The sequence below is a fragment of the Alosa alosa genome, chromosome 22, assembly GCF_017589495.1.
Source record: "Alosa alosa isolate M-15738 ecotype Scorff River chromosome 22, AALO_Geno_1.1, whole genome shotgun sequence".
NCBI lineage: Eukaryota > Metazoa > Chordata > Actinopteri > Clupeiformes > Clupeidae > Alosa > Alosa alosa.
Window position 1 is genome coordinate 29556452 of NC_063210.1, and position 12500 is coordinate 29568951.

The 12500-nt window shown below is 43.4% G+C and overlaps 1 protein-coding gene and 1 long non-coding RNA gene across 2 annotated transcripts in view; both read left to right on the plus strand.

Annotated features, from left to right (window-relative positions):
• Nucleotides 1-12500, plus strand: part of LOC125287493 (1-phosphatidylinositol 4,5-bisphosphate phosphodiesterase delta-3-A-like) — a 70059-nt gene that overhangs the window by 11867 nt on the left and 45692 nt on the right. Inside the window, 4 exon segments of the mRNA XM_048233359.1 lie at nt 2078-2306; nt 3668-3797; nt 6780-7005; nt 12424-12500. The exon segment at nt 12424-12500 is cut by the window's right edge and continues 125 nt beyond it. Coding sequence (XP_048089316.1) covers nt 2078-2306; nt 3668-3797; nt 6780-7005; nt 12424-12500 — 662 coding nt within the window.
• On the plus strand, nt 7963-8988 carry LOC125287494. The gene is made up of 4 exons (XR_007192372.1): nt 7963-8253; nt 8373-8453; nt 8589-8759; nt 8848-8988. It is a non-coding gene; the product is annotated as an uncharacterized LOC125287494 (long non-coding RNA).

Below are 12500 nucleotides of genomic sequence, written 5' to 3' on the forward strand. Positions count from 1 at the left end.
ACATTCAGGGCTGAAGACCGACAAAGCCTTCGTTAATTCTTCAGGTGGGAAGTGTCAGAATTTTCATACGAGAGGCGGCTCTCATTGGTGGTTAGTATATGGGTAGTGGGGAATTGACAGCAACATATCCCATCACATTATGAAGATGCTGAATTTAACATAAACTGCGATGTTTGATTTTAAATGAATGTAAATTTAGCGGGACTGTAAGCTGGCACCGTGAGTCTTTCGATGTTTTCAGTGGGTGCCGAGATGGAGCATCCGCGGTATCGGGCCTATGACAAGCGTATCTCGCGGTTGCATCCATTACAAACAAACATGCAATGTGATCGTCTGGGATTGGGAAGAGCATTAAATGCTCTTCTGAATAAGCACAAAGTCATGCCTTTAAATGAAAAACACTCTTTAATAATCAAAGAAATAAACACTCATGAAGTAAACTTGTGACCATCAAAAATCGTTTATCGCCTGTAACTCTGTGATAACAGGACGTAACAGGAAGGCATTTGGCTGAGCAACGGAGGTTAATATGCTCTATATTTTGTCCAAATGATGTCTGTCTATCATCGTTGCACTTTCGGAGAAAACCAGAATGTTTAATTTGTCCCTGCGTTTCTTCTACGGCTGCAAACGGGATTCACTCGCAGTTAACCAAATATTTCTTTATTAGGGCAGGGCAGGCATATTTCTGGCTATTAAATTATTTCTAAACCAGTCTGCTAAAGTCTGTAGTGAAGTCTGTGTAGGGTTTTCCAGCTCCATTTCTTTTTACGAGACACCCTGCTCACTTGAGACCTCTGCCGGTTGTTGCAGCATCGTTGCAGCGTCACTGGAAAAATACAAATTAAAGTCGCGTGAGGCCACGTGATCCCGCGCGGGCCGTGAGGGAAGCTGGCCAAGTCGAAGCACTGCCCACTGTAGGCTACTTTCTTTTTTCTTTCTCTATAGTTGCTGGTTATCAGCGCACAATAAACTGATTTAAGCCAGTTCACTAACTCAAGACTTCAAGGCCATCATGGATATAAACGTTTTTGAAAACAACGAAAGGATGGAGGCAGCAAAGCTAGGAGTTATTTCAGATGGGCAAGGTGGGCAAAATTGTGGTGCTTGTCAAAACATTAGCATTATATTAGCGTTACATTAGCGTTACAGCTGGAATAATGATTATAGGCTGATGTTAAAGCTAACACGATGTTTAAAGCCATAAACAACCGTAAATTGGGACAAAACTAAAGGTAACTTCAGCCTTCGTAGGGCTGTATAAATTTGTCCAAATGAATAGGTCATTATTAGGCATTGTTGTAAAGATATTGCATGTGGATGTTGTACTATATAGGCTACTTTTTAGGTGACCAATGCACAAACGAAACCGGGAAAACCTAGTCTCTGTGTGTGTGTGTGTGTGTGTGTGTGTGTGCGTAAGGGTGTACTCTCTTCATGAGTGTGTGTGTGTGTGTGTGTGTTGCAGTCTGTGTGACGGAGGTGGAGTGTGTGTGTGTGAGGGCCTACTCTCTTCATGAGTGTGTGTGTGTGCGTGAGGGCCTACTCTCTTCATGAGAGTGTGTGTGTGTTGCAGTCTGTGTGACGGAGGTGGAGTGTGTGTGTGTGTGTGCGTGAGGGCCTACTCTCTTCATGAGTGTGTATGCGTGTGTGTGTGTGTTGCAGTCTGTGTGACGGAGGTGGAGTGTGTGGGTGTGTGTGTGTGAGGGCCTACTCTCTTCGTGTGTGTGTGCGTGCGTGAGGGCCTACTCTCTTCATGAGTGTGTGTGTGTGTGTGTGCGTGAGGGCCTACTTTCTTCATGAGTGTGTGTGTGTATTGCAGTCTGTGTGTGTGTGTGTGAGGGCGTACTCTCTTCATGAGTGTGTATGTGTGTGTGTGTGTGTGTGTTGCAGTCTGCGTGACGGAGGTGGAATGTGTGTGTGTGTGTGTGTGAGGGCGTACTCTCTTCATGAGTGTGTATGCGTGTGTGTGTGTGTGTTGCAGTCTGCGTGACGGAGGTGGAGTGTGTGTGTGTGTGTGTGTGTGCGTGAGGGCCTACTCTCTTCATGAGTGTGTGTGTGTGTGTGTGTGTTGCAGTCTGCGTGACGGAGGTGGAGTGTGTGCGGGAGGGCTGCCAGTCGGAGTGCCTGCGTTCTCTGTCCGGTTCCGTGTCGGAGGGTCAGTGCTTCACGCTGGTGTTCCGAGGTCCGAGGAAGAGTCTGGACCTGTGCTGCTCTAGTGGCCAAGAGGCCCAGCACTGGGTCCGCGGCATCCGCACGCTCAAGGAGCGGCTGGCCAAAATGACCCAGAAGGACAAGCTCGACCAGTATCCTTTCCCACATGAGTGTGTGTCTGTAGAGCTAAATTTGTCTCAATAATATTTGTATATGCGCAGAGGGGGATCCACAAATATTTCTTGATTTGCATGTGTGTTTTGATATCTACAAATAAAAAAAACATATTTGTACCTTGTAAATTAGTTTTCACAATTGTAGATGTGTATTTGTAAATGAAATGGCATTTGTAAAACTGAAAATTGCCTTTGTGAAATCTAATTTTGCATTTGTGGATCACCAGCACACGCAGTTTTCGTTTTCGCATTTGTGGATCAGCACACGTGTTTTTGAGACAAGCTTTGCGGCAGAGGAGCCACCCAGATCCACAAATAGCCTACCTCTAATTCGCCTGCTGACAGACTTTCTAATCCAGTAGATGGCAGTGTTGTTCTATGGGACTCATAACACACAGAGCTAGCGAACCTAGTTGTTAAATCTAACAAGTTATGCCTTTCACAACAAGCTTTTTGATGGAAAAGTGGTGTTTAATTTCCATAATCTTTGTTTAGTGAATGCATAAAACCGTCATTTTGTAAGCGAAATCAAGAATTACAATGTTGTACGATCTACCCACACAAACATGGACCAACAGATGTTAATGATGATATTTAGAAGAAGTTATATATATATATTGGGCTTAGAGCTGTATCATGGAATTAAAATAGCAACTTGTGTTGTATTCAAGATGAAGCTCTGTGTGTGTGTGTGTGTGTTGTATTCAAGATGAAGCTGTGTGTGTGTGTGTGTGGTGTGTATGTGTGTGTGTGTGTGTGTGTGTGTGTGTGTTGTATTCAAGATAAAGCTGTGTGTGTTTGTGTGTGTGTGTGTGTATGGGTGTGTATGTTGTATTCAAGATGAAGCTGTGTGTGTGTGCGTTTGTGTGTGTGTGTGTGTGTTGTATTCAAGGTGAAGCTGTGTGTGTGTGTGTGGGCCTTAAAGGTGTCCAGCTGGATTCTCGGTTGCCTGAGTATGTGTGTGAGAGAGAGTGTGTGTATGTGTGTGTGTGTGTGTGTGTGAAGAGAGAGAGTGTGTGTGTGTATGTGTATGTGTGTGTGAGAGGGAGAGAGAGTGTGTGTGTGTGTGTGTGTGTGTGAGAGAGAGAGAGTCTGTGTGTGTGTGTGTGTGTGTGCGTGTGAGAGAGAGTGTGTGTATGTGTGTGTGTGTGAGAGAGAGAGTGTGTGTATGTGTGTGTGTGTGTGTGTGTATGTATGTGTGTGTGTGTGTGTGAGAGAGTGTGTGTGTGTGTATGTGTGTGTGTGAGAGAGAGTGTGTATGTTTGTGTGTGTGTATGTGTGTGTGAGAGAGAGAGAGAGAGTGTGTGTGTGTGTGTTTGGCCCTTAACAATGTTCAGCTGGATCCATAATTACCTGCGGAGGGCCGACCTGAATCAGGACGGAAAGATGACGTACGACGAGGTGCAGCACCTGCTCCAGATGATCAACATCGACCTCAACGAGCAGTACGCACGCTCACTCTTCAAGGTGTGTGTGTGTGTGTGTGTGTGTGTGTGTGTGTGTGATCAACATCGACCTCAACGAGCAGTACACACGCTCACTCTTCAAGGTGTGTGTGTGTGTGTGTGTGTGTGAGATCAACATTGACCTCAATGAGCAGTATGCACGCTCACACTTCAAGGTGTGTGTGTGTATGTGTGACAGTTCAACAACATCCAACTCAATATTGAGCATGGCTAGGCTTTGGTTAGGGTTGGGGTTGATTTAGCATGGCTAGGCTAGGGTTAGCATGGCTAGGCTTTGGTTAGGGTTGGGGCTGATTTAGCATGGCTAGGCTAGGGTTAGCATGGCTAGGCTTTGGTTAGGGTTGGGGTTGACTTAGCATGGCTAGGCTAGGGTTAGCATGGCTAGGCTTTGGTTAGGGTTGGGGTTGATTTAGCGTGGCTAGGCTTTGGTTAGGCTTGGGGTTGATTGAGCATGGCTAGGCTTTGGTTAGGGTTGGGGTTGATTTAGCATGACTAGGCTTTGGTTAGGGGTAGGGTTGATTGAGTATGGCCAGGGGCGGATCTAGAGATTTTTTCCTGGGGTGACGAAGGGGTGGCATGAGGTTCCAGAAGGGGGGGGCCATGGACATTATTCAAAACTTAAAATTCTACGGATTTCATTGAATATGTTTTGTTCTCTACACTACATTACACGAGGTGGGAGGCAAATCGGAGATGTAGCTGGCGTTTTGGATGATGTGTCTTAATATGTAAATTTCTTTCTCTGTGTAATCACTATACAGTCTGTGTAGTCTGTACTTAAATTATACAGTGTCAAGCAATTCTAGGGGGGTTTGGAGGTATGTTCCCCCAGAGAATTCTTTTAAAAAATGACCCCTCAAATGATTTCTTCTAGTTAGTTTTGAGGGAATATGGATATATCTATAAAATAAGCCATCAATAGATTTAGGTTATATGGATTGAAACAAGATTCTGATGATTTGGGGGTATTTTTAAAACATGACCCCTCAAATGATGTCTTCTAGTGAGTTTTGAGGGAATATGGACAAATTTAGTCATACAAAATAAGCCATCGGTAGATTTAGGTATCTGAATTGAAACAAGAATCTAATGCAGGATTGTTGCAATGCTAACCATGACTGTGATTGTCAAAACATTTCCATCTGATTCAATAAAGACTCAGTCAAGTAAGAACCTTCTTAGTCAAAACATTCTTTTTGGATTTATTATAATTATAATTATATAATAATAATTATAATACACCAATTTAAAAAGTACATAACAAGAATGTAATTATTAATCTACCACCTCACTAATAAACATGCAAACACACACACTGGTGGACAGTAACTAAGTACTGGGTATGGGTATCTAATTCAATTAGTTAATTCTTTGGAAGGTTTTTACTTCAACCCCCACTACAATTAAAGGCCAAATATCTTTAGCAGGGATTAGAAACGGTTCAAAGAATGAAAATGAAAACCGGAAACGAACACAGTTTTTGGAAGGACGTAACTGAAAACGGGAGCAAAACCAATTGTTCCGGAGTGAAAACGTAATTTTAAATTTTAAATAACCGGTTAATAACGGTATTTATTATTCCGATTAACCTTTGTTTGCATATTATTCAAAACTCCATAGGCTTGGAAAGTCACCTGCCCACACAGTGTTCCCCAGACCCCTTATAAGATGAATTTAGTCAGATGTTATGAATCGGTATCTCCCCTGCATAATTGACTAGAACTACTAGTTGATAAAAAAAAGAATATTAATATCCAACACTATCTAACTGACTTTTCCAAGTATGTAGTCTAAATTACTGAAACAATTTGTGAAATAAGATACCAGAGACACTAGGCAAATATTTATAGGCCTGTCATGCAGTTGGTAGCACCATACATAGGTTAGGCTATTGCAAGGCTTAAAGCAAGGACATTTTCTGTGCCTTTAAGTTAGGCTATTTTTAAAACCTAATATTATATAGGTATTATAATATTATCAAATAATGTTTTTGCTCAGAACGAACCTAAATGGAAATCAGTCCCCCTCAGTCCCTGATCTTTAGTGCCAAATTATGTTTTGCCATTCACAATTTAGGCTACTCACTCACTCACAAAGTGGTGAATAATGACGTACATGTATACTGTATTAAAGTACCTTTATAAATATCCTATTAAGAAACGACCTCAAACACGAGTGAACAAGAAACATATTAATTTCTTGAGGACACAAACTCCTGTGCTGGCCTCAGCTTGTTGGTTCATCTACCAGTAAATGATTGAAATCTATCACCCAATGAAACTGGACGATTTAACTGGAATCTAAGCAATTACATCTCATGCACAAAGCTTCATATGTGATGTGCTTTGACATCATCAAACGTCTAGTCTAGTAGCCTACTCTGACTAGGGTTTGTTTGAAAATAGTAGGCTACTTTTACTTATTGTGATTGAGTAGAATTTCAGTCATGTAACTGTACTTTTACTGCTGGTAAATGCTGGTTTGCTAGAATGACCAACATGAGCTGACATGGCCAGTTAAAACCAGCAGTGTAGACCAGCAACACCAGCTAAAATGACCAGCTTGAGGTGGTACGACAAGCAAAACCAGCTGAATTACCATCATAAGCTGGGTAAACCAGCTGAAGGTATGTTTTTGCAAGAGTTTTGCTGGTTTAGCAGGTCAACCATCAAAGGGTGGTCAAACAAGCTGGTTAACAAGCTGGTCAACCAGCAAGCCACCTTAAGCTGGCCAGGCTGGCTTTTCAGTAGGGGTGTGACTGAATGAGTGTGTGTGTAATGTGTAAATATGTGTATGTGTGTGTAATATGTAAGTGTGTGTATGTGTGTAATGTCGGGACATGTGTGTGTCTGTGTGTGTAATGAATGTGTGTGAGAAAGTGTGTGTAATGTGTGTGTGTGTGTGCAGAAGTGTGACCGCTCGTCTAACAGGCGCTTGGACCCAGGGGAGATCGAGGAGTTCTAATGTGTGTGTGTGTGTGCAGAAGTGTGACCGCTCGTCTAAGGGGCGCTTGGACCCAGGGGAGATCGAGGAGTTCTGTCGGGAGCTGCTGCGGAGGCCTGAGTTGGACGCAGTGTTCCGTCGTTACTCTAGCAACGGCTACGCGCTGACCACCGCCGAACTGCGCGACTTCCTGGGAGACCAGGGGGAGGACGCATCGCTTGGCCACGCCCACCAGCTCATACGCACCTTCGAGTTCAACGACTGGGGTAACACACACACACACACACACATATACACATACACACACACACACACACACACACACACACACACACACACCACACACATTTTAACCAGTTATTTATGTCCACATGAAGAAAATGGTACAGGGACACAAATATTTAGGATGCAGTAGAATATATAGCAAACCCATGGACCTGTGGCCTGCAGCAGGTCTTCACTATAGATAGATAGATAGATACTTTATTGATCCCCAGGGGAAATTCAAGGTCACAGTAGCATACAGACAACACACACACATTCACTAACAGCAGAAAAAGTAATTAAAAGTATATAAAATAAAAACACACAACTAAGCAATAAGGACTGTAGAAGATAAAGAATATACTAAGGGCCCGTCCCAATACCTCCCCTACCCCTAGATTTTTGCCCTAACCCTCATTTTTGCACGTGTAGGGGTAGGGTGTCCCATTACTTTAGGGAGCAAGATGGAGTGCTATTTCCCCCTTAAAATCAACCCTCAAAACATAGCCAGGACCTATGCAGGCTTAAAACGAAGTGGGAGATGAAATTACCCAGGATACCTTGCGAGCTCAGCGAGCCGGCCAAACTTTTCGACCAAGATGGCGGGGCGCTTGGCTGGAAAAGAACAACTCCATTGTAAGTATATTTTTCGCAAATAAGCATGTTAAAATTACGGAATATGTTGGAATATGTTAGTTTGAACACAAGTTTTGTGTTGGTCAAGTTTTGAACACTAATGTTAGAAAATATGTCACGAAGCTATCTGACGATGTCTCCCGACTGCTTCAAGAGAGTCTGCCCATCAAATATGCATCTGATCTGGGTAGTTAGGATGCGTGTTCCGGCGTTCACATGAACACGGATAACCCGGGCTTATCGAGTTCAATCATATTAAGTGATATGGCGTTTATGAGGACGGGGAAACCTGAGTTGAAGCTTAAGCGAAAGCTAACGGGAAAGTTCTCGTAACAGTCGGCTATCCCGGTGTCATTCGCAGTACTCCAACTAGCATATTATTATGGTTACTTAAATCCTAATCGTAACTGGGATAGTTGGTGCAATTAAACACACTCATCAGATCGTATTGACCATTCCAAAGTCCGTCTTGTTCTCTTCTGTTAATTTGCAATTTACTAACTGGTGTCTTATATTTCAGGGACTGTCGAGCAGACCTTTGGCCTCATCAGGTTCAGGGCTGAAAATGAGGAGAAGTTCACCAAAAACAAATATGCCTCCAAACTGTTATGGGAGTGAGTGACCAGATTGTACAATTCAATAACTGATAACAATATCAGTGTGTGATAATGCTCTAACCCCCAGCTACAATGTATTTCGACACAAGCTATTCATCATATTTGTATGTTTATAGGAAAGCAGTGAAAGACCTGGGCCTGGAAGGGACAATGACAGGAGAGAAGGCAGCCAAGAAGTGGGAGAATTTGAAGAAACGGTACAAGGTCTTTGGATAGAGATCTGTTTCATGTCTTCATCACCGACATCTTCACATGATTCAATTTTGCTCCCTCTCTCTCTCTCGTGTGTGTGTGTGTGTGCGCGCGTGCGTGCGTGCATGTTGTTACTGTAGGACCTGAAACAACCAAAGACGGGCTCAGGTACAGACAGTGGCGAAACAACAGCATCCAATTGGCGGTACTATGAGGCGATGCACGCCGTTTTGGGGGGAAGGCCAGCAATAGATCCTCCCGTGATTGTGGCATCTTTCAAGCCGGCAGAGGACCCTACATCATTGTTAATGGTAAGTTGATAGGAGTAGGAACTAACAGTTTCATAAATAGCCTATAACTGGTGCAATACTGATGGGCTACCCCCCCTCCCATCCCCAGGCCATTGTCACGCCCGAACCTGAACCCCCCGAGGAAGACATCTCTGAGGCTGGATCTACTCTTCCTCCCACCACCCCAATTCATCCCACTACACCAACCCCCGCTCGTCCCACCTCTTCAGCTTTCCCCACTACACCAACCCCCTTTCGTCCCACCTCTTCAGCTTTCCCCACTACACCAACCCCTTTCGTCCCACCTCTTCAGCTTTCCCCACTACACCAACCCCGGCCTCGTCCCACCTCTTCAGCTTTCCCCACTACACCAACCCCTTCGTCCCACCTCTTCAGCCACTACTCTTCCCCCCACCATTCCAGCTGCTACTCGTCTCCCCACCACTCCATCTCCAAAAAAAAGTAAGAGGAGCAATAATTTGATTATTGATTACCTCAAAGCCGAATCCGTTCAGGAACAAAAAAGGCATGAGGAAACGGAGGCCAAAACTGAGAGGTTTTTAACCCTCTTCGAGAAACTTGTAGACAAAATGCCAGAACAGTAGTTCTGTTGGGGTTCTGTTGTGTTAAGACATCAGATGTTACCAGTGTTCTTAAATGTGCAATATTGTTTCATTATTTTCATTCAGCAATGTTTGCTGACATGCCTATTTGGCATTAAAACCTCAGGGACGTTTTCAACTGTTTTTGTTATTTAAATTGTTAATATTTTTTTTCATTCTTTCATTTTAAATAAACCTCTTAATGGGTCAAAGGAAATGTGAGTGTTGAAAGGTTCTTGACCAATCAAACCAATACTAATTGCATGTCTAGATCATTATAAAAGGAATCATCACCAACATGTTGTCAAAATAGAATTAAGTTTAATAGAAATATAAATAACATTATAAAAAACGAACCATATGTCCACAACAGAACAGCACAAAAGAACATTTGCATTTAAAAAAACACCCTCAGAGTGTTGAACTATTTACAATTTTAAATCTGTATTTTCTAATGAGGGGCTTGTGCATCAATCAAGGCAGCAAGCCTGTCCCTTATGGCATTCCCTGGTGTTTCGTGTGCCTCCGGAACTTCTTGTAGGGGAGGTTCTGGTCCCATCACGTCCCGTATCACATCATCATCTGGTTCCAGGTGATCTCCATTGTCAATACAAACCTTGTGCATGAAGGCACAGGATGCTATGACCTGGGGTGCAAATGTGGGACTGACCTCCACGGCCCTGAACAGTGTGGACCTCCAACGAGTCTTCATAATGCCAAAGGCTCTCTCCATGGAACGTGCCTTTGACTGTCGGTGATTAAATTTTCTTTGAACCCGACCATTCACAGGTTCCCTATATGGAGTGATGAGGCAGATTGGTGTCTCCAAACAAGGGTATCCACCATCTCCAAGGATGAAGTATCCATTGGGTGGATACTTTCTGGCCAGATAAAAGGAACTGTTTTTTAAGATGCGTGTGTCGTGTACAGAACCTGGATAGCCTACGAAAACATCCAGGAACTTTCCAGTAGAATCACAGATGGCTTGCATGTTTATTGAGTAAAACCCTTTGTAATTTAAGTAATCCAGGCGATGAAGTGATGGGGGCTTTATTCGTATATGAGAACCATCAATAGCACCAACAGCTTTGTTGAGGGCCGGGTGTCTTAGAAAGCTGGGCAAATCCATCACCCACAGCATCCAGGTCGGCTGGCTTTGGAAAGGCGATGGCTCTATGGAGATTGTCCCAAATGAACTGTGCCACCTTGTGTATGATTCTGTGAACGGTGGATTTGGGCACACTGAAAATTCGCGACACCACACTGTAGGAAAGTCCATGGGCAAGCCAATAGACATACATCAGGACTTCCAATTCATTGCCCCAGCCATGGTCCTGCTCTGTCGCATCAGGCTGCAGGGCATGCAAGGCCCGCCCTAGTTAACCTGAAATCCCCAATGGTCTCTAACTCCACATTAAACCACAGTAGGATGGGCACGTTGACATTCAACCTGCAGTATGTCAATGGGCCGGTCACTCTGGAAAACAATGAACAACCACCAATATTATTGCATACGTCATGGCCCAACAAAACCAGTTTGATCAAGTAGCCTAATAAAACATGTTTTGCATCACACATTCCACAGTCAGTGTAGATTATTTACCATAATAATAGTAAATGCAAAGGAGTTGTGATTTCAAATCTGCAGCCATAAATGTTTCTCTCTTTAATCTACTGATCTGACTCCAATCTCTGGAGGCCCAGATGTGTCCCTCCCCACATGATGGTGTGATTCTTGCTTTCAGTAAACAGCAGTTTTGAGGTATCAACCTCAACCTAGTTGTGTGTGCTTGAATTTGTTTTTATTTACTTTCTCCTTGTCACACACAGGAAATTACTACCCATCAAAGTTAAAGGCTACATATTTAACCATATGTGATCTGATTCTGAGCGTGTAAGTCGGGCTTATTTTATCGACACAACAGGCTTGTTGTAGTTGGGCTAGCTTTAAAAGATCAACAGCTTAGTTGAACATAGCGTGAAAATATTTAAACAAATTGACTTACCTGAAACAAATCCACGGCCACAAGGCCAAGGCGGCGGCGAATCGTCTTCGCTTTCCACATGTCTTCTATGTTGATTAAGCAGCCGTAGATAAATTAACACAGCCCACGAACAGGCAACACAACCGCTGGACCCGGCATGTTCATGAATGAAAATAGTAGCAGGCTACTACCCGGTGAACCGTCGGCTATGGCGTGGGGCGTAGGTGAGCATCGTTAAGCTCACGGTAATTTGCATATAGTGGTGTCCCAATTCATAGGGAAAGATCTTACCCTCCACTTCCCTTGTCAAGAGGGGGCTTTAATGTTGAGGGCAATCAAAACCAAGTGGAAGTTTTAAGGGGGGAGAAATGGTACGGGCCCTTAATATACTAAAATACAAATTATACTAAATAAAACTTAATCTAAATCAATTCTAAAAAACAGTATCCACATAGTGGGTGATTAATCACAGGTGCGCTTGCAATGACTGAAGGTAGTCCTAACTGTAGTCCTAACCCACACTGTAGTCCTAACTGTAGTCCTAACCCACACTATAGTCCTAACTGTAGCAGTGAAATCAAACACTAGCAGTGAAATCAAATCATAAGATTTTAGATCCAGCTAGGGTTTACTCTACGTGTAATGTAAATAGTGTGTGTGTGTGTGTAATGTGTGTGTATGTTTGTAATGTGTGTGTGTGTAATGTGTGTGTGTGTTTGTAATGTGTGTGTGTGTGTGTGTGTGTGTGTGTGTGTAATGTGTCTGTCTGTGTGTGCATGTGTGTGTAATGTGTGTGTCTGTGTGTGTGTGTATGTAATGTGTGTGTGTGTGTGTGTAATGTGTGTGTGTGTATGTAATGTGTGTGTCTGTGTGGGCATGTGTGTGTAATGTGTGTGTGTGTGTGTGTGTAATGTGTGTGTCTGTGTGTGCATGTGTATGTAATGTGTGTCTGTGTGTGCATGTGTGTGTAATGTGTGTGTGTGTGTGTGTGTGTGTATGTATGTGTGTGTGTGTGTGTGTGTGTGTAATGTGTGTGTGTTTAATGTGTCTGTCTGTGTGTGCATGTGTGTGTAATGTGTGTGTGTGTGTGTGTCTCAGCCCAGCAGCACCTCCTGATGAGCCAGAATGGCTTCACTATGTACATGCTGTCCCTGGAGAACGACGTGTTGAAGCAG